The following is a 22336-nucleotide window of genomic DNA, read 5'->3' on the forward strand; positions in this document are numbered from 1 at the left end:
GAATCAAATTAGTCAAAACCTAGTACTGGGGGACAGAAAACATTGCCTTTCTTCTGTTTCCATATAAAATAATATTTTAAAGGATGAGGAGTGAATGACTATATTTCTATGTGTATATTTCTAACTATCCATACTAATCTAGTAGTTTCACCATTTATTTTCCTTCCTTGGTAACTTGACAGATGACTTGCTCTTTCTGATTCAAAGATGAGACAGTTTTAAGTGTCTTGTGCTATCTGCACTTCTTTTAAGGGTTAAAGCAGTGATAATCCCCCATAATATACATTGCAGATCTAATAAATCTAACCAATTGGAGCCTGCCCGTCTTCTGGATTCGATGACTCAAACACAACAAGAGAGAAATCAAAGGAAACCTATTTACTATTTAGTGAACTCAAATATACACCTGTAATACTCATTTAATAATGTCCATGTTAATCTCTTGATCTCTCAGTCAGCGGAATCATTTACTATCATACTCTACAGGGAAGACTCAATAAGAACTTTAAGGATGCCCTCTACAATCTACTAGAAAGAGATATGGAGAAAGAATATTTGGTAGCTAAGATTTCCTCAGGAATTTCTTTTCTTGGGGGCAGGGACATATGAGATGTTCCTAAATTTTTTTATTAGAAAATTAGGATTTCACTGTAATTTGAGCAGAAGCTCAAGATATAACCAAAGATGCGCGATGAGAGAGAGGGAGTGTGCGTGCACACAAGACTAACATGACAAAGAACATTTCATTGCCTGAATTTTTATGTAAAATTTTGATATGCTAAAAGTTGTGACTGCCATTATGTATGTTAGCTAGGGACAGCAGCAGAAGAAACAGCTGGGAGCTTGCACAGCCTGCAGAAAGCAAAGCACAAAGACTCACTGCTAAATACTGGGGTCCAAGAGTATTTAGACCAGCAAGGTTTCCCCACACAGATGCTGCGCTGATCTGCTGCATCTGCTGCTGGAGCTGCTGGGCCATTCTCTTCTGCTCTTTGTCCTTCTGTGTATCAGCAAATTTTACCACCATGGGGGAAGAGCAGCCCTATGAAAACACCAAAATCAAAGGGTCAAAATCCTCATTCTGGGTGAAGGGAAAAATCCTCCTTTCTAGTGACGCACAGGCTGCATTCTAATTTCATTCACTGTCAAATGATTCTCTTCCTGATAGACACAAGTGGCAAGACATAATTCAGTTTAGTTCCAATATGCTAATTTTAAAGAAAGCACCAGTTTTTAATTTAAAGATGTCTGGCCTTCTTAACTTTTAGGGCAATCAAATGCTATACATGCTACTGGGCTTCGACTGTCAACTGTCCTACCGCTCTCAGTCCAAGGAACTTCCCCCTTTCGTTCATCTGCCCCTACCTCCATGGTCTGTGCTTGGTGCATTGCCTTGATAGCTGTCTGTGCCATGGCTCTTGTTGTGAAGGTCACAAACGCACAACCTGGTAAGAGAAGAATCAATAACTCATCCATTCATTTGTTTAATTATTTATCTGACTTACACTTACTGAGCACCTACTGTGTGCCCAAGTACATGCTAGCAATACAGACATGGTTCCTGCCTTCAGGGGTTCATGATCCAGTGGAGAACACAGATATGTTATGACAGAGTGATACGTGCTTTAATGAGAAACCAGGGATGCACACAGGGGGAAAAGTGCTTGAGGGATAAAGGAGGAATCATATTCTCTAGCTTCTCTTGTGAAAGAAGTGTTTCCGTTTTGGCATGGAGAACCTCTCCAAGGACTGAAGCAGAGAACTTTAATACATGACACTTAAGTGCAGAATGTAGACTCCTTGATGGAATTGGGATCAACTGATAGTTGTTGTGACGGGACCTAAATATACAACACCAAACCCAACCCCCTCCATCATGACAGTGCCATGTTGGCTAGAGATCACCGGTTTCCACTGATCCAATTAAAAAGAGACTCCAAATTTAAGATGAGTACTTTTAAAGGCTAAAAATGTACCCACCTCGGCTCAGGCCATCAGGTCCCCTCAATATCCGGCATTCTTCAATCTGTCCGAATGAAGAGAACATGACTCGGATGTCATTTTCAGTGCACTTCTTGGATATCATACCAATAAACAGCTTCCTGTCTTCCACTGCTAAGACAGTAAAAAACAAAAGGCTTGAACATTACTACTACAAGAGGTAGTGCAGCACAGAGCTCTGTGCCTTTATACCAGATTTCACCGATTTTAAGATACACATTTTTCCCCCATAATTCAGCACCTACTCTTACAATCAATGGTATCTTAAAATTATAATTGGAACCATTTAGACGAAATATAGTAGCTTCATGATCTTGTGAAAGTTACTTAACCATTCTGTACCTGTTTCCTCATGTGATTAAGAGATAACTGAGTTTACCTCAAAGGTAGCTGTAAGTATTAAATGGCAAGTACTCAGCATCTTGCCTAGCACTTAGCAAAGTTTGCTCTCATTAGCAATACTATTGTACCAAAGAAGGACGAGGTTTCATACTTAATTGATATGACAAGAGAAACAGAACACAAATCTCAGTGAATGTAACTGTCCACTTTCATTTTCTGGTTATTCTCTTGAGGACTAAGTTTTCCTTCCTAATTTGTTCAGTTCCCCATTTCACTCCAGTTCAAAAGAAATTACGTTGATCAAAGGCATTCCAGTTCACTCTAAAATGTTCTTGTAATATTTCCCTGTCAACTCTGACTTATTTGCCATACTTATTTTAAAGAAAAGGACAGACAAGTTAGATAACAGATTATTTACAGCACTGATTCACTACCTTGCACCATGAACAAAAGTTAACTCAAAATGCATTAATTCTGAGTAAGTAATGGATTAACTGAATCCAAGACCTGAAACCGTAAGGCTTGGTAAGCTCCTTCGCATGGGTCTTGGCGATGGTTTTTTTGGATTTGACACCAAAAGCAAAGGCAACAAAAGCAAAAAATAAACAAGTAGGGCTATATCAAACTAAAAACCTTCTGTACAGCAAAAAAAACCCCAAAAAATCGTCAACAACAAAAAAAGGCAACCTACTGAATAGGAGAAAGTATTTGCAAATCATGTGTCTGATAAGGAGTTAATATCTAAAATGTATAAAGAACTTGCAGAACTCAACAGTGAAAGAAAAACAACTTGATTAAAAAATGGGCAGTGGGGGCTTCCCTGGTGGCGCAGCGGTTGAGAGTCTGCCTGCCGATGCAGGGGACACGGGTTCGTGCCTGGGTCCGGGAAGATCCCACATGCCGCGGAGCGGCTGGGCCCGTGAGCCATGGCCGCTGAGCCTGCGTGTCAGGAGCCTGTGCTCCGCAACGGGAGAGGCCACAGCGCTGAGAGGCCCGCGTACCGCAAAAAAAAAAATAAACTTATTTATTTATTCATTTATTTTTGGCTGTGTTGGGTCTTCGTTGCTGCGCGTGGGCTTTCTCTAGTTGCGGCAAGCGGGGGCTACTCTTCATTGCGGTGCACGGGCTTCTCATTGCGGTGGCTTCTCTTGTTGAGGAGCACGGGCTCCAGGTACGTGGGCTTTAGTAGTTGTGGCTCGAGGGCTCTAGAGTACAGGCTCAGTAGTTGTGGCACACGGGCTTAACTGCGCTGTAGCATGTGGGATCTTCCCGGACCAGGGCTCGAACCCATGTCCCCTGCATTAGCAGGCGGATTCTTAACCACTGCGCCACCAGGGAAGCCCTGTACTGCATGTTTAAAAGTTGCTAAGAAAGTAGACCTTAAAAGTTCTCATCACAAGAAAAAAAATTTTTTGTAACTATTTATGGTGACAGATGTTAACTAGACTTACTGTAGTGTCGTTTTGCAATATATACAAATATTGAACCATTATTTTGTACAACTGAAACTACCATGTCAATTATATCTCAAAAGATTAATTACAGCACAATAAAATCCAAATGCCATGAGAACAGCAAATACACAAGAAGAAACCTTATAAGGGGAGGGCTTTATATACTTGCTTACCATTGTTCTTCTCACTGTCGGCAGGTTTCATCTGTATAGGATGATGCATCTAAAAAGGAAAACACATGAATATTACTATTGAACACACCAAAGGAATTCAGAAACATAAATGAAGACTCTACAGGAAATACCAAAACTGACCTTAAGAGTTGTCTCTGAACTCTCGCCTGCCTCATTATTTCCCCTCCACAAAATATCAAAATAGAATGTGAGTCAACAAGTCAAAATTCTCTTGGTTGAAAGAGAATTACTTTCAGCCTATCTTCTTTGAAACATTCCCTTTATGTCCTCCTTTACATCAATTCCTGTGGCAGTCACCCTTTTCCCCAAATGGTTTTCAGTGTGTGCCTGAAATGTATAAGTATGTTCCATATGTCAAAACCACCACAGTTCCACTTACTAGTAGGAGCTTTCTTACCCCTGGGAGGACCTTCATGTTGTGAAGAGCATTCTGAGCTTCTAATGCAGCTTTTCGGGTGTAAAATGTAACAAAACAGCACCCTGCAATAAACAACACTTCAGGAAATCAAACCAGTCCTTCGAAAGCAGATAATTCCTAGAGCACTCCCTCCTCCAGGTATATATTGAAAATTAAAAGAGAGGGCTGGGTTTGTTAAAATTGGGGTGGGGGTGGGGTGGAGGGAGGGAGATGGAGAAAACCTAGCCGGGCGGGGGGGAAGATTTTCTATCATTTTCTTCATTACTATAGTCTCCTGGTTTTATTGAAATTCTTCTTTAACTGCTCTTATAACTTCTTTGGGAAAGATGACTTTTCTTACAAAGGTCACAGCACCATGCCATTCAATCTGCCCTTCTTGCAGCACCAGGTAGTGTGCTGGGCAAGAAGACTGAGCTACAAACCAGACAGACAGAGGACTTGCACTCCTGCAGCCTGTAGTCTACAAATCTTTCTTTCTCAGAACAAGCCTTACACTGTAGCCAATTTCTACCATATGCCTCAAACATAATTATCATTTATTAAATTATAAAATGACTTAAGAGCAAGGACCTCAATATCTTTTTTTGGACTCTTGGTTTTCATCAAATGTAATCACATGTCTAACAGCACATGGCACTTGACTGAGGAGATCTGGAGATTTTGTGCTCTGTATATTTACTGGGGATCGGAGGGGGCAAGTATGTCTTGTCCATAGTCCATAGTCCCATAAGATATGGTATAGATTTCTTTCAAAATCACCCTGCAATTAAGATTTTAAATTACTGCATATTATATTGACAGTCATTTTCAGAAACTATAATACTTTATATTTTTGGTTAACTATGACAAAAAGAGAAAATAATTCTTCAGCTTCTAGGTCCTCTGCTATTAAGCTGGTTTCAAACATAAAATCATGCTTGCATACATCTGCACCGTAGAACAGCTTTCACAGAAAATTACTCTGAAATAGGTCGTTTGGGAAAACAAGTGTATGTCTACGTGGTATGGGGCAAAGCTAACAGCTTATCTACTATCAGGCCTATAAATCTTCCACTCTGCTGGGTATTTCTGGAAGCAGCTTGCCTTTCTTCTCCTGTTCATTTATTTATTTATTTATTTATTTGTGGTACGCGGGCCCCTCACTGTTGTGGCCTCTCCTGTGCCGGAGCACAGGCTCTGGACGCGCAGGCCCAGCGGCCATGGCTCACAGGCCCAGCTGCTCCGCGGCATGTGGGATCTTCCCGGACCAGGGCACGAACCCGTGTCCCCTGCATCGGCAGGCGGACTCTCAACCACTGCGCCACCAGGGAAGCCCTCCTGTTCATTTTGTAGGCTATAACAGGTCACCTACAAACAAGTTGCTCCTAGTTGCTAAGCCATCCCAGAAGGCCTCTATAACACTAACAGAAACCCACGGGTACCTGGACAGTCTTTCTCTTTCCACTTACTCTAGCCAAAATACTAAAGAAAACCTATGTGGTTGGTTTACTTCAACTTTATTTTTGTCATTCCACTCTCAAGATCAAATGAGACACTCACATGAGTCTGTCTCTTGAATTTACAGATCTCAAAAAGGACTGCCCAAGATCCAATTTACAAATTATCCTCATGATGTCACCTTAAGTTTTTACTTTTAAGCCATTAAACGTGTTTGGACTTGGAGATATAGCTACAACAAAATGACAGGTTTTTTTCCCTCCCTATATGACCACAAGAGCATTCTGGCAATGAGAGAGCGCATGCACATGATTGAAAATACATATAAAAGTCAAAGTCCTTTACCTTTGCTCTGAGGAGGGTTTTGGCTCCTATCCCTTAGGACGTTGATTTCGTAGACAGCACCATACTGTTCAAACAGTTCCCTCAAGTCCTTCTCTGACCAGGTCCTTGGAACCTGGCCCACAAACATCTTGATAGCATCAAGATCCGGTTGGTCTGGGTGGTCCAGGGTGCCGTTCATTTTCTTTGAGCTGCGTACAATAAGATAAAACTTCTATTATGTATTCATGTTGCTTCCTAGAGAATCTTCTTTTCCTTAAAGGTCTCAACTACTTCCTGATAAAGTAGGGGGAAAAAATTCTACTTCCTTTCACTACTTCCATTCAATTTACCAGAGTTCCCTGGCCCTCCCTCACTACGCCACCCCTTCCATTAGATTCCCAAACTAAAGTCACCATTCTGATTAGGACACCCTGGGCTTTAACTAAGGAATTGAGTGTCAGTCATTCCTTGTCTATCTAGAGAAGTCTCAGAAGAACTTAAGAAGTAAAGTTCCTAAAGCAAATTTTAATCATTTTTAAGCATAGCTAATAAAACTTTTTAAAATGTCCATAAAATCACAAAGAACTACTGCTTATGGATAAGATTCAGGATTCTCAACCTACACGATGATGGGTGAAAAGTTTTCTTTCAGTAGATGTTAGAGCAGAAGCACATGATTTCCAAGGCCTAAGCTAAGAACTGACTAGAATGTTAGCCTTTGGATGTTGCTGTCTCATGCATAATCCTGATGCTCTTGAGTGAGCCCCCAAGTCAAAACAAAGCTTTGCCTCTTAAACTTTCACAAATGACTTATATAAACAAAAACAATGATGTCATCACTCTAGGGTTTTGTGTGTCTAAGTTATCCAATTTACTGCTATTTCTCCAAGATTTTACCAGTTAATTCCCTTATCAACTGTAACCATTATAATGTCCACAAATTCCTCCAATCCCATCATATCAAACCTGTAACACTCCTACTTAAATACCTTCATTCCTACCCCTGCCACTGCCAAGAGCCATGGGGAACTCCTGCACTGTAAATGTTTCCACTCAAAATGAATCAAAGTCCTTCTCCTACCATCTTTCATGATCTTATTCTTAGCATGTATCCAAACCAATAACAACTTAAATTCCAAATAGCATGTTTAACTTTTGTTAGTGTTTGCTAAATCCAGACATCATATCATCATGTTCCAATGTGCCATGTTCTAATATTCAATCCCAAATAAAATGCCACTTTTCTTTAAAGGAAAAACAATAGTTTTTTCACCACTGCTATCCTTTGAATAGTATTTGAAGATCCTTGAGAATGCTGAATCCAGTAGTTCAACCTGTTAAATTCCTAAATCTCTTGTAACTGAATACAGGGCTATTCTCATGTCACCTGTGCTGAATCTAGCACTAACTAAACATCAAAAGCTTTAAGACAAATGTCATACAGATCAACCCTTGCTGCTACGTCTGTGAAGGTTCCTCATACTCTTTCAGGTTAACTCGTCAATTTCATCAGGACTCAAATAGTACTAAATTTCCAACTTCACTGTAGTATTTAACACATTTTAGCATAATCCGGCTCTGTCTACCTCTCCCAAGACTGAGAGCTCCTTGAAGGCAGAAACTGTTTTATTTCCTATTCATTCTTATAGCCACACCTGGTATGGTGCCTGATTCAAAGTAATTACTCAGATGTGGGATGGGAAGAACTTCTTGTTCTCAACAATTCCCCCATTTAAGCAACTAACCTTGATAAAAATGAATGCTGTGCACAAAGAGGGCTCACAAATTAAAGAGCAGATATTATCTCCTATGATTGTTTGACTGTCACAAGATGAACCTACTCTTTTTTCCTTTTTAAGTATTTTGGAATACATTGTTTTATTGGTTTTCCTTTATTAATTTAAAACCATGTATGGTAAGTTGTTGCACAAATATAATATGGCTGCTTCTAGAAGCTTAATCCCAACATTCTAACAGAAATCATTCTACCATGAATTTTTTTAAAAAAGTCTTATGACTAGTGAAAAAATGGGAGTCACTCCCTACAACCCATTCCCAACAACTTTAATTACCAGTTTTAGTATTTTATTAAAATGTCACTAAGTTTAATCACATTTCTATTCTAGGGAGGGTTAATATAGAACCCAAATAAATGGTGCTTAGAATGTTTTGACTATAAAGGAAGCAGACAGTTATTTCTGAAAAGAGGCAGGAGTTTATTAGTTTGTATTACACTGGAGGCAACTGCGCTCAATTTGTCCCTTCCTTCTGTATTCGTGTGCTGTTTCTAAACTAAATATATCACTGTTTAGTGCAAAAGCATAAACACAGTCAATATATGTGAACTGTGATTTACCCAAAAGTTCAGTGGAGACTCAGCATTCCAGACAAGTGCCTTTCCTTTCTCTCTTTACTCTCCAAATCCCTCTCCATTTCTTCATGTCCACCTACTCCATGGATCACCCTTTCCTGCCGTGTATACCAATTCAAAAGCCAGAAGAATCCCCCAAGGACCAGGGGCAATCTTCAAACTTAACCATTAGAAACTTTCACAGCAATCACACTGCATAATTTTAAATATGTTCAATCGAATATTAAAAAGATACGCAAAATGCAAGCTTACACCTCATTATTTTTTCTATGAAATTATCATATTGTATTTAACAAGTTGGGTGGCGGGAGAGACAGGACATGGTCCTTCACCAGTTTAAGACGCACTTCTAGAGCACAGCAAATGATCAGGCCAGGCTCAAGGTGCAGTGGACATCATGCAACTGGAGTTATGCACTGACTTATTTCTTCCTCCAATTAATACTGAGCTCTTGGGCTTCCCTGGTGGCGCAGTGGTTGAGAGTCCGCCTGCCGATGCAGGGGACACGGGTTCGTGCCCCGGTCCGGGAAGATCCCACATGCCGCGGAGCAGCTGGGCCCGTGAGCCATGGCCGCTGAGCCTGTGCATCTGGAGCCCGTGCTCTGCAACGGGAGAGGCCACAGCAGTGAGAGGCCCGCGTACCGCAAAAAATAAATAAATAAATAAATACTGAGCTCTTATTTATACAGGCCAAGCACTGTGTTAGACGTGGTATATATCAGTGAATAAGGAAAACATGGGGTATTTCTTTGGAGCACATGAAGACACAGTGCCAGTATCAGCGACAGATAAAAAAGAGAAAAGCAACCACATGTGTACCTATGTATATGTAATAAGCAGTCACAAACTTTCTCATAAACTGTTATTGTGTCTGAAGAGATGAGCAACAATGCTCTTCCATTCTGAAGCTCCCACACATACTTCCAGTATGCATGTTGTCCTTAAAAGTAATCACTGCATAAAAGAGTCACCTGGGGACAAGACTCCCAGTGTGATATGCCAAGGATCCCACAACATCCGGGTATGGCATTCAGTCTACGTATCACTGGACACATTCTCAAATTTGTGCCTTACCTCCCCATTGATGGAGAGCTCCTCAGAGTCAGTGATCATAAATTACATACATTTATTATGTTCACTCAAGAACCAATGAATTCAGCAGCCCCTGGAGAAGTACCTATACTGTCCCTGTCATTCCTAAGGGACAAGTCTGTGGAAATTCTTATCTTCTGTGGAAGTACTGCCAGTACTTCAGTGAAGTATTAACCTGGGAGTAGGATGGAAGAGAGGAAAAGCATGGCCTGCAGCAGTGAGGGAAGAAGGGAGATGAGAAGGCAGCAAGTATTTTAGGGGAGAGGCATGACACCAACCCACTTCTTTTTATGTTTCTGACCCAGCAACTGGTGAATCATTAAGAATGAGAGATCAGGACCAGAGGCTGCCTTGTCTACCTGATTCTCCATGGAACGTGCCATAGGAAAATGAAACAACCAATTTGGAAGAGACAGGGGAGAGAAAACAAAGAGCTTTATTTTCAAAGCACACTTCCATTCAAAACTCTTAAACCCTCTCTTCTCTTTCTCCTTTCAAAACTTCCCAGCACCAGGCCCAGCTCAGAGGGCAGAGTTAATGTTCTATCCCACTTCTTTCCCATTCCTTGGCCCCAGATGACCAGACCAGGAGGTGGATCTTAACCCAACAAGCTGATTCACTGGCTTGCTGGAAACCTAAGACTGTGGCCTATGCTTAAAACAGAAAGATAGGCCTGGCTAATCAAGATCCTCTATAGCTGCACTGAGCAAGACAATAGCCACTAGCCACAGGTGACTATTTAAATTTAATTTTAAAAATCCAGTTTCTCGATTGCACTAGCCACATATGACCAGTGTCTACTGCATAGGACAGCAGAGACACAAGTTTTTTTTTTTTCTTTTTTTTCTAGCCACATGGCTTGTGGGGATCTTAGTTCCCTGACCAGGGACTGAACCCGGGCCCTCGGCAGTGAAAGCCCAGAGTCCTAACCACTGGACCAGCAGGGAATTCCCAGAAGAATATTTTTAACATCACAGAAAGTTCTATTGCACAGGACTGCTCTACAGAGTCTAGAATGGGTTAACAGAAACAGGCAGTCAGTGGTGAAGTTGGAAGAGGAAAAGCTGCAACTCGGGACAGCACGAGTTAAGCTGACAAGATGAAAGGGCAGTGGCAAGAGATAACAGGAGTCATGCTACAATATAGATGAAGCTTGAAAACATTATGCTAAGTGAAAGAAGCCAATCACAAAAGGCTACATATTGTGTGATTCTATTTATGTGAAATGAATAGGCAAATCTATAGACACAGAAAGTAGGTTAGTGGTTGCCTAGGAATGGGGATTAGGGTTAGGGAGAAAGGGAGGGAATGATTACTCATGGGTACAGGGTTTCTTTTGTGGGATGAAAATGCTTTGCGGGGGGTGTGTCAAGACAGCCTGGAAGGGCAATGGCAAAGCCAAGCCGTGCTGCAACCAAAATTATCTGGTAGATGAAGAACAGAAGCAGCAGCACATGCACACAGAGCAGAACGTGTGCCCTGGGTCAAAAAGATGGAGTTTCCGGGTCTTTCAGCTGTAGAGTTCCTGATTATATTATAGTCCAGTCTACTTGTGTCCTTACAAGAAAACCCTTTCATATATGCTAGCTTGAGTGGTATCTGTTCCTTGCAGACGGGTTGGCAAATACTACCTTCACCTCTGGTTAAAAATCATTTCCAAAACCTTTAATAACTCAGTTTTTTCCCTCTCCCCTTCTCATTACTTGTTGACCTCCATTTGCTCATTATACAGACAGAAAAATTTCAAATACTTACCTACCCCTCCACCTCCCCAGCAGGCATAAACACTTGTTGCATCCCAATCTCCAGCCACCACCCACCCCTACAAGGTCCTCTGGCTCACAATGTGCTGTGGAAAAACTAGCACAGAAGAACATCAGAATGAAAAGGACCCAGAAACACTGGCCTAAGTTACTTACCAGATGTTCTCTAGGGGAACAAGACTAGATGCATCTATGCTGGAAGGAAGGAAGGCATTTTAATTTGAATAAAGGGAGATCTTCCTGTTAGTTGAGGTGTTAGGTACTAGAAAAAGCTATCAATATTTTTAAGTCACCATTCAACAACAGAACAGTAACAATCTACTTGTGAAGGTTTTCAGCCTTCTTGCCTGAGGAAGAGAGATAATGTCTGAAGATCTTACCTCAGTAATCATCTCTAATTATTAAGAAAAAAGCCTCACAGGGTTTATCATTCATTCAACTGTACTTCCCAAGCTCCTGCTGTGTATCAGATACTACACACTATAGGGGCTATAAAAGCAGACTGAGCAATACCGGCCCCGTAGACAATGGCATTGAACAAGTGGAAGGACACAACTACAATATGCTACAAATGCTTTAACAGATTTATAAAAGTTCTGTGAAAAAAGTGGCTAATATGGTTTAACTTATTTGGGGCAGGGGGTGTGTGTGCACAGGGATTTAAGCTGAATGGAGTAAGCAGCTGGAAAAAGTGCTATGTAGCATGGAGGTATGAAAGTCTAAGGGGTGATGAGGAAATGGTAAGGACTCAGAAGGGACAGAAGAGTGAGATAACATTAGAAAGGTAGGAAAAGGACTTGAGAAAGTTGGGGGAGCGTATAAAACATTTTTTTTAAATTAGAAAGAGAAATTTGATGAGAATAAAGAGGTTGGAGAGACCCAGGAAATGGCTTTCCATGTTATACTGATAGGCCTGAACTTTATTCCAAGATTTTTAAACAAGGGGTGATTAGATTTGTCTTTTAAAAGACATCTGGCAATAATCTAGAGGATGAATAAAGTGGGGAAATATGCAGATCAGGAGGAGGCTCTCGCACAAACCAGACCCTAAGATTAGGAACCATTCCCGCAATGTTGAGAAATTTGGGCGGCAGGACTCACTACAACTTGGAGATAATCGATAAAGGAGATGAGGAAAAGAAATTACTGATCACTCTTGGATTCTAGTACAGAGAGTTTGGGGAATTGTTTTTACATGGGGAGACCTCCAGATGGAGGTATCCGAAGGGCAGTATTTAGAACAAAGTCATAGAACTCAAGGGACATCTGGGGGATAGATAAAGATCTGAGAATCAGAGAAGCACATCAGTGCCCCCTTAAGCAATGGGAAAGCTAAGAGGAAAAGGTCTGAGATACAATCCCTACAGAAAACCTATGACCTAGTGTGCAAACAAAGTAAAAGGAACCAGTGGAAGCTGAAGAGTATTATTTATTACAAATAATAAGTATCTGTAATATCTATTATTATAAATAAGAAAGGGAACTAGGGATCAGGTCCTCCCAGCCCTTCCACAGCTCCTCCAGCAATTTTTCTCTGTTGTAAAGAAATTTTGGAATAGATACATTGCTAGATCATATTCCCAGGCAATATCACTTCAGAGAGAAAACTAATAATTATCAAGCCTACTGCTAAAGTACTGAGTGAAAAGAAGGGCTGAGAGTCCAAGAAAGAGGTGGCAAGCATACACCATTCTGTAGAACTTTCTTCTTCCCAACTCTGTGGGGTTTGGGTGTGTGGTGCCCATGGGAGTGGGCCAGAGGACTTGCAATAATGAGAAGCACTGATGGTTAACTGCTTAGTGACACCTGAGGCAGCCAGGTCTAGGGGGCAAAAATAAAGCAGCTATCATTAAACTTGCATTTTAGGCCCAAGGTTGATACCAACTGTCCTCAGTCAAGTCAGGTATAGCTTCTCTCAACTGGGTTTCTCATCTGTAAAACAGGGGCAATAGTTTATGCCCAATTAACCTCACAAAGCTTTTGTGAAGCTGGATGACTAAAACAAATGTAAAAGCTCTTGGGAAAAAATAATACAACAGTGTACTCCCTGATTACTTGTACTCAGAAAGAGCATTGTATTCAGTCCATTAGTTCTCTAACTTGTACACAAAAACCACATGGGACATTGTTAAAATAGATTCTTGGGCCCATTCTAGCATGAGAATATCTGCGCATGGATCCAGAACCTGCATTTTTATACTCCAGGTGACTTTCATACAGTGGTCCATGATCCAGATTTCATGGGATACTGAATTAGGTCGACCTTGTAAAAGATGAGAAACAGGCTGAGGAAAAATGTTGTATCTAAGGACTGAACACTAGGCAGTTGCAACGCATAGAGAGAAAGTGTTACAGTGAAAGATAATTTGAGCCACAAAGTCCTATTTCTAGGGACCATATATCTGGTACATGGGAATACTTTTATTATGTATTAAGTCTTTATGATGGGATTCATTGTGATTTCACCTATAATCTACTGCTAAAGTTTTATTTTAGCAGTAAAGAGAACTCTCATAAAAAGACACAACTAAATTACCATTATTTTGGAGACTATAGAGAAGGCATAGGATCCATCCCAAATCAGCAAGCCACCTAACTTTGAGCCCCCCCCCCCGCCCCAAAACTATTCCACAAAGAACTGTTGAGAATCTGCTATTACAACACCTGTTACACCTAATCCCAGGGCAGACTGATTAGCACATGGAGGCCTAATCTCAAAGACTTGCACTACTGTTATCTAAGGAGTAGTCTACCATTTAATATTCTTGGCTTTGAATAACCTAAGGCTCTTTTACTTAGGTTCCAAGGTACTATGAAGCCTGGTTAAAGAAACTGAAATCAAGAGTTAGAAGTGTGTTCTTTTCTACAAAGCCCAGAATTCAGGCCCCCTATAGGTATAACTCAGAGCCAGGTTGGCGTTTTAGCTGCATACAATGGCAGTGTCACTTCTTGAACAGTAGTACTGCAAACTGATTAGGTTTCTCATTTCCACATTCAAAATTTATTAAGGCAAATTCCCAATCAAGATTAATCCAGTCTGCCCCCCTTTGGGGGGGCACATCTGATGTCCCCAGAATCATGTATTGTGTTGCATTTTCAATTAGATTGAGGGGTGCGGAAATCAAGGTTCAGGACTAATTTACATGTCAATACAGCGTTCTGTATATACTACTAAATACACCCTAGCTACCAGTCCTCTGTGATAGGAGTCTAAGAATTTGATCATTAAAAATAAACAAACATACAAATAAATAGCTTTCCAAAAGATTATCTGAAGTTGTATACCCAACCCAAAGTAATAAAACTATGGTTTAAAAAAATACCTTGGAATCTATCAGGTGGGAAAACTACAGCTTAAAAGGACTGGAGCCAGCACACTTGAGCTGATGTTGCTGGTCATATATCAAATGCATCCTTATGTACAAAACTTTTATAGCTAGAGGAAATCAGCAGTAATGAGAGAGAATCAGACTACAATAGAAAATAACAATAGTGTGGACTTTGGCTTCCTCACCCAATTTTTTCTTCCCTCTTTTAAGGAAAGGGACCAGTTTTATCAAATAACAAAGAAAACAGCCCAGTTCCTCTACTTATGATAAAAATGAGACAACAAAAATACTTACACGGGACTGGAATTCAAAGAGCAATGATCCACCATCATTTCTGGAAGGAAATCCAACTTAAACGCAGCCATCACCTCACTCTCCCCTTCAGAAGCCAATGTTATTAACTTGCTGCACTTGTCTGATCCACAAATACACACAGCTTTAGCTTCCTGGGCCCCACAAAAAACACAAAGTGGAAACAGGAGCTCAGGGAAACCAGCAATAAGTGCCACAGAAACAGGCAGGACTGGGGAAGGGGAAGGGAGTATTGGATTAAAAGGGGGATGTGACCATGTGAAGGGAGGCTCAGCCCAGCACACAATGAAAGTGCTGATGCGCCAGGCTTGTTTTGTGTGATTTTCCCTGGCGAAGCAGTACTAAGTGCACTGTCAGATAAATAGTGTCAGATCCATGAAGATAGCAGTGGCTAACAGAGCAGAAGAAACACAAGCTTGTTTCACATCTTCCAAACTCCTCCCTGAGAATCAGTTTTTGAGGACCCCCAAAGCCTGAAACTACCTGAAGCAAAAGAAAAGGGAAAAAAAAAAGTTCACTTCATGTGGTCTGAAAATGTTATTTTAGAAAGAACTGGGTTGTTAGCCTTGGTTTGAACTTATTTTCCACGTGCCAAAGACAGCAACGAACGCACTATTTGGGTTCCAAACTAACCTCAGAAGACTCATTTAATGGTTCAGACCATCCATCAGAAGCAGGCCAGAGGCAAGCTGGCTGAAGAACTGGCCACCAGAAACATACTGCTCTTATACTACTACCTGCACTGGACCAGCCTTGCTTTCTTGATGGTCTTGAGAGCAAAGTATGCTACCTAATGGTTCCTCATCACAGTGAAAACTTTAAAAATTGCTGTTTCACTGACATTCATTTAGGTAGCACAGGGCAAAACTTCTTTACTAATTCTGAATCTTAATTTGCCAGAAAATTTAAAAAGTGAAAAATAAAAATGGAATAGTATATTCTGCCTCTTGATAAAGTACTAAGGAACACTTTTTTCAGTAGTTTGACCTTTCTAGAGAAACAAAAAACAAAAGAAAACTAAACAAAAGCCACCACAGTGATAATAATGAAAAAGAACTGGGGCCTACCAGGGACAAATACTCAAACACTTAAAGGAAGGAAACAGGAATGTAGACTAAGTCTCTTCAGTGGCTGCCCTCTTTTAAACTGTTCCTAAAACCATGATTAATGAATGTGCACATAAAAATTCTATTATGGGTGAGCAGCAGAGATGGATATATTTAGCAGTCAAGGCAGATGTGGTACTTCCATTCTCAATTTAGCTCCACATCCCTCCAAACAACAAATGGTGGCATTTCAATATTTAGGCAGTGACTCTAAAACTGTATCTCTGAAGGCTCCCAAATTTCACAGGCCTTCTTTCCATTTTTATCATTAGGGTTGCCTTACCTCAAAGACTTCACTCAAGCTCAGTTCACAATACAGGGAACTTTGAAAAAAAGAAGTTATGTTCAGCCTGTAAAGAGGTAAACAGATGAACTCCTAAACATACAGAATGACGTTAAAAAATAATGAAAGGCAGTAATGTCATGGCACAGGCCTAAATGTTCTAGTCTGTGTAACGATGGCTGACACCTGTCTGCATCTGACTGAGGAAGGTAGAAACTGTATCTTCTGTCCAATATCCAGACATAACCACGCAAAATTTAGAACTAAAATAGCAGATAGCTGCTTTTCTGCTTTTTTCAGAGACCCTGCCCATTTGATCTACTACTTTAGAGACAGAAGTGACAGGAGCTCTCTTCCACGCTATTAAAAGAGGAAGCAAAAACAGGCAGCAAGTGAGAGGAGACTGCAACTGGCACACAGTACACACAGTTCACCAAGCCCTGATTGCCAGACAAAAAGATGTTAACCCAAGCTGGGGCTGGTTGAGTTACTGGTTAGGCTAGTCCTTGTTTCTAAGTACACTGGAGTCGATCAGAAGCCTCTTCCTATAGAAAACTACCTAGACTAAGGTGCAACTTTGTGAGGCCAGTTAACAACCAAATTAGATTTTTTAGTTCAAGGATTCCTTTAAAAAGGAATCAAGTTTTCAGGAAGGCCACTGGTTGTTATGCTTTTATTATTCACTAGAAATACATGACTACTAATTACATCTCTATTTTAATCAAAATCACATCTATAACAAAAGAGCACTGCTCAGTGTAGGAAAGATGTGCACTCCTTACAGTAATCTTTACCAAGCCAAAGGTTGTAATGTTTTAAAATTCATTTTACGATTTATAAGGCTGCACTGTTTTTAAAACCTACAAGATGGAAATGTTATTACATGAGGGAGGGTGATTCTCTTTAGGCAGGTCACAAGAATTATTTCAGTATAATTAAATTCAACATGCTTGTGTGAAAAGAAAGAACAGAAATTAATCACAAGTCACTCAATTTTAGAAAAGGGTTACAAAGTTAAGTGATGATAAAAAAACAATTATGGAAATACAAAAATGCAGCTGTTAGGCGGAAATTAAAAAGTTATTCACAGAAAACTGTCCATAAGTAGTTGTTTTTTAAAATTTCTTGCTCAGAAACCATTCCAGGCTTATAACCCAGGGTCCACTGCAAAAGAAGACCTTAACTTTCCCTCAGTCTCTTTTTACCACATGTCTGTGAATTTATAGTCATGGTTTTCTCTTCTGTCCCTGGTTGGCTGTCTCAGTTTTCTTTGCCTTGAATACTCTCTACTTTGTTCTAAGGGAAACAATTTAAAGTCTAGTTGTGTGAGGGTAGGAGCAGTCAGCCTGCTGTAACATTAATAACCCAAATCATTAAAAATGATCAGAGGATAAGGGAAACCCTCAAAAGAATAGCACACCCTGCATTTAGAATATCAGAAGGGGTGGGATGAATTGGGAGATTGAGTACACATATATACATACATATACATAGTGTATACATATATACGCTAATATGTATAAAATAGATAACTAATAAGAACCTGCTGTATAAAAAATAAATAAAATTCAAAAATGCCAAAAAAAAAGAATATCAGAAGGGAATAAACAGTTTAAAAACTGGATTAGGAGAGAAATGCTAGAAATCACAGCATTTGTTTTGTTAAGAGTGAAAGAGCAAAGTAAAGCATAGGTGAGCAAAAAAGCCCAGGTGGTACGTGCGAACAACAGGCTGTCTATCTTGACTGATGTAACCAGGGAATTCAGTGACAGGTGAAGGGATTTTATACTTCCATCTCAATAATCTAAATGTGTTTTAAAGGGCAAAAATGTGAAGTCTGGTTATATGAGCATAGAGGAAATTAGAGCCTACTACTAAATTATAAAAGAGAGCCTATGTCATTAAAAATCCCCACCATTAGTCTATTTAAGGAAAAGTACAAAAACCTAGGGAAAAGTCATAACCTAAGACAGTTAAGTAGACTGGCTTCCCCCCTCCACCCCCTGAGCTTCTGGCAGTTAAATGGTACATAAGTGATGTAGAAAAGAAGCAACCAATTGATACCACTTGAAAATAACCAACCAGAATAACTTAAAATTTAGCCTAAAACCTTTATGGACTTGAATTTCATTTCCAAAATTTAGTACTTCTAATGTAATTAGTGGGTCTCCTAAAACTCCCAAGCTAGTACCTTGCATATGCAAAAATATACTGACCTAAATTGCTAATTATCTCTGTGACATCTCACTTTGTGGGAGACTTTTTGCAAAAATGTGACAGTTAAATATAATTTAAAACAAAACAAAAAATCTTTGTTGAGTTTCCATGAGAATCTAGACAATGAAAAAATTCCTGAAAGGGGGGAGAGGGTTTTAAAGAAAAGAAGGAATAGAATTATTATTTAAAAAAAAGTTCCATTTGTATTTGAAATCCCCATGTTTAAAACCTGGCAATAAATTAAAATTTGAAAAACACTGGTGCCCACCAAGGATCTCTGCGAGTTGGATTTTGTTCCTGGGCCTCCCGCCTGCATTTTTTGCTTTTTGGTCTTGTGTGCCCTGCTGGCTAGGCTCAACCACTTCTAGTAATTAAGGACTGCTGATAGGATGTGGGCAGAAAACCCCCTTCCTCCTTCCCTAGGGCTTATGTTATTTCCAGATTGTGAGCAAATGCATCCAAATTCTGTGACAGGAGTTTCATTCTAGGTTGTTAAGATACCTCCAAGAATTGTAAAGCATATCTTCTCTGGATAAAGTTTCCAGTTTAAAAAACAAAACAAAAAAACTTCCATTCCAAATCTAAAACCACTGTAAGACAAAAAGCACTAAGTTTAGTAATTGTTGTGTGCAAGTTGGTTTGCCTGTAAAATTATCATATATGGTGTATGAGAAGACAGAACAAGGTTGAAGGGAAGAAAATTTACCTTTTTTGAAATCTTTTTCCATTTCCTCTCCCTATCCTTAATCACTACTATCTTCTCCCCAGTCAGTGTCAAAGGACTAGCAGAAAGACATTCTTCCATGCTTAGTGCTCTCAGCAAAAGTGTTAAGCTCAGAGCCTTCCTTGGAGTTTCTGGGACTAACTAACCCTGACCAAATAAACTGTCCTGTCAAATTGTGACCACCATTCAAATCAGGTCATATTTTCAGGTCCCAAAATAGTTCTGGAACTTAAGTGTAATTGTTAGTTGATAACAATATAGTGTAAGCTTAAGCTTTATTTAGGCCCCAGTGCTGATTTAAAAATCAGTATGTTGGGCTTCCCTGGTGGCGCAGTGGTTGAGAGTCCGTCTGCCGATGCAGGGGACGCGGGTTCGTGCCCCGGTCCGGAAGGATCCCACGAGCCACAGAGCGGCTGGGCCCGTGAGCCATGGCCACTGAGCCTGCGCGTCCGGAGCCTGTGCTCCGCAACGGGAGAGGCCCCAGCAGTGAGAGGCCCCCGTACCGCAAAATAAATAAATAAATAAAAATCAGTATGTTGAACAACTTCTGGTTCCAGGAGGGTAATATTATCTGTGTGAAATCCACTACGTTCTGTCCTCATCCTTGTTCTTGTTTACTTGGGATCTTCCAGCTATGAAGTGCAAAGGGGAAAGAAAGCTAGCTGGGCAGCTGCTGTGTGTAGATGTACATACATATACATACCTACCCTCCCTCCCCTCTCCCCTCTCCTTCTCCACCCTCTGCCCAGCCCCAGCTGTTAGAACTAGGCAGCAGCTAGTTCAAATGGGAGATAAGCCTGCCTTGGGAAACAGCTAAGGAGAAAGAGTTCAAAAAGAGAAAAAAAAAAATCTAGCTTCCTAGGAACAGGAAATTTATCCCATAATGTAGGAAAAAAGCCATCACCTTTCTGAAGGCAATTTTTTCACTTCTGCAAAACAGGCCTCATGCAAGAAGGTTAAAAAGAAAACCACAGAGCACACCCATCCAGCAGTTAGCCCATACCTGTAGCTTTCCACCTCCCTCTCTGGACTACTGTCTTCACTCTAAAAAACCAAGGAAAGAAAAATAAGTGGGCCATGCCTATACTTCTCATAATTCCAGATATGTAGCTTCTTTCCAAGGAAAAGCCCCTTTGTCACCAAGACTGAAGATAAAAAACAAACTCTCCCTCTCCCATTTTTAAAGTATACAATACCTTAACGATAAATTACATTTCACATCTCAAAGTTAATTTAAGAACACCATCAACTTAAAAATGGAGAACTAAAGTACTAAAAGGCTTAAGAAGAGGCTTACCCAAAATGTCACAACAAACAGCAAAACATTGACTAGGATTTATGAAGTTGAACTGTAGCACAGCTAGGTCACCAAAACAATCATTTTTTAGCATCTGCTTTTGGGTGGGAAACTACAGTAAAGCTAAAGGTTGTATAATCCTTTTAGCAATTAACGATCATATTGTTAATGTGAAGAGGCCATGATATTTCCCCAAACCAACCTTCCTGAATAGGCTGGTGCCAGGCATAAAGCTCTTCAAAGGCAACCCCAAGTTCCTGCCTTGTAAATGCATATTGGTGGCCCCAGGACAGTGGTGAACCACTGAAACCAACAAAAAATCGGAAGATGGGGAAGCTAATTGAAGGTAAAAGCAAACAGAGGAACCACAAAACCAGTCTGTTTCATTTTTAAACATTATTGAACAATCTTGCAAGATTGATTCTATAAAAGCTGCCCAAATTCCTACAAACTTCCATCTACAACTCCTGCCAACTGTACTTTCTGCCTGGCCCTGGCTACAGAGAACTGCTGAAAGTCACCAAGTCTACTCTGGAAAGTGTAAGAATTCTCAAAGACAAAGCTAGAACCAGAACTCACTGTGAGACACTACACTCTACCTACCCTCCGTGAACACAAAGACATTTCTTGACTGACATAAAATGGGTGCTTGAGTACTTAATCTGACTTTTCATATGGACCTAATTGGTCTTCAATTTTGCTAATGAAGTAATGATGCTCCCAACCATTTTAATGCAAAGTCTACACTAACAAAAAAAAACTTCTAAAAGCACTTTCTTGGACCTGCCTACATCATCAAGTTATTAAGTGGAAAGGAACTTACATTTTCTAAGTTCACAACACCTCATTCAATCCTGTATCATTATAACCATTTAAGGTGGGGATTACTCTAAGAATTTAGATGCTAAAATAATCTACATGAGGGATTCTAACTCCAGAGCCCATGGTCTATCTCTCTTGAGAAATGTGACCATCTAGGCAGTATAAACTTTTATTGAGACAGTGTGTCGTGAGAGGGCTCTGAAGTAGTTGTTACCTTGGAGGGTAGAGAACAAGTTAAATGTCTACTTGTTAGTTTTATTCTGGAAGATATAAAGGGTAAATAAAAGGCCAAGGAGTCATGTTTCCCAATATGTTGCATGGAACAGTTGAGAAACACCGCTAGTGTGTGACCCTGTGAGACCAGACTCATACTGCATGCTAGCTGGGGAATCTCCAGGATACAAAGAGCAAAAGGGAGGCCTGGGGCTGTTAAGAAGGGCCATTATATTAAAAGTATGAAGGACACACATCTAGGTCCCAGAGAACATAGCGGCCCTATATATAGGGGGCTAAAGAACAACCTTAGTTGCATAGCCAAGAGAAAAAGGAAAGTGAATTATTTATTTAAAAAACAAACACATAAGTAGGATATTAATCATCCTACTAAGTCACCCGAAGACGTTTTAAAGAAAACTTAAGCACACAAAAAAAGGACACACCATCTTCCTCCACACAGGCCCTAGTCACTTGCAGGAGGACAGTGGGAAGACTAATACACAACACAAGAAGGTATTTTCTTTTTTAAAAAATTTAATTTAGTTTTTTTAGCTGCATCGGGTCTTAGTTGCGGCATGCGGGATCTTTCATTGAGGCACGCGGGCTCAGTAGTTGGTGGGCATGCAGGCTTAGT

General features: G+C 40.3%; 1 protein-coding gene across 7 annotated transcripts in view; it reads right to left on the reverse strand.

Moving 5' to 3' along the window:
• The window catches only part of CELF1 (CUGBP Elav-like family member 1), a 71936-nt gene that overhangs the window by 14849 nt on the left and 34751 nt on the right, over positions 1–22336 (reverse strand). For 3 of the 7 annotated variants that reach the window (XM_060018894.2, XM_060018895.2, XM_060018897.2), the window contains 6 exons: positions 6192–6379; positions 4389–4471; positions 3971–4019; positions 1981–2115; positions 1366–1445; positions 881–1042 (listed from right to left, as the gene is read on the reverse strand). In XM_060018894.2, the coding sequence (XP_059874877.1) occupies positions 881–1042; positions 1366–1445; positions 1981–2115; positions 3971–4019; positions 4389–4471; positions 6192–6369 (687 nt within the window). In that variant the 5' untranslated portion in view covers positions 6370–6379. Of the gene's footprint in view, positions 1–880; positions 1043–1365; positions 1446–1980; positions 2116–3970; positions 4020–4388; positions 4472–6191; positions 6380–15019; positions 15172–20370; positions 20869–22336 lie in introns of those variants that run through there. The other 4 variants (XM_060018892.1, XM_060018898.1, XM_060018893.1 and 1 more) reach the window with 4 other exon arrangements.

Source organism: Delphinus delphis, chromosome 8, assembly GCF_949987515.2.
Source record: "Delphinus delphis chromosome 8, mDelDel1.2, whole genome shotgun sequence".
Classification (NCBI taxonomy): domain Eukaryota; kingdom Metazoa; phylum Chordata; class Mammalia; order Artiodactyla; family Delphinidae; genus Delphinus; species Delphinus delphis.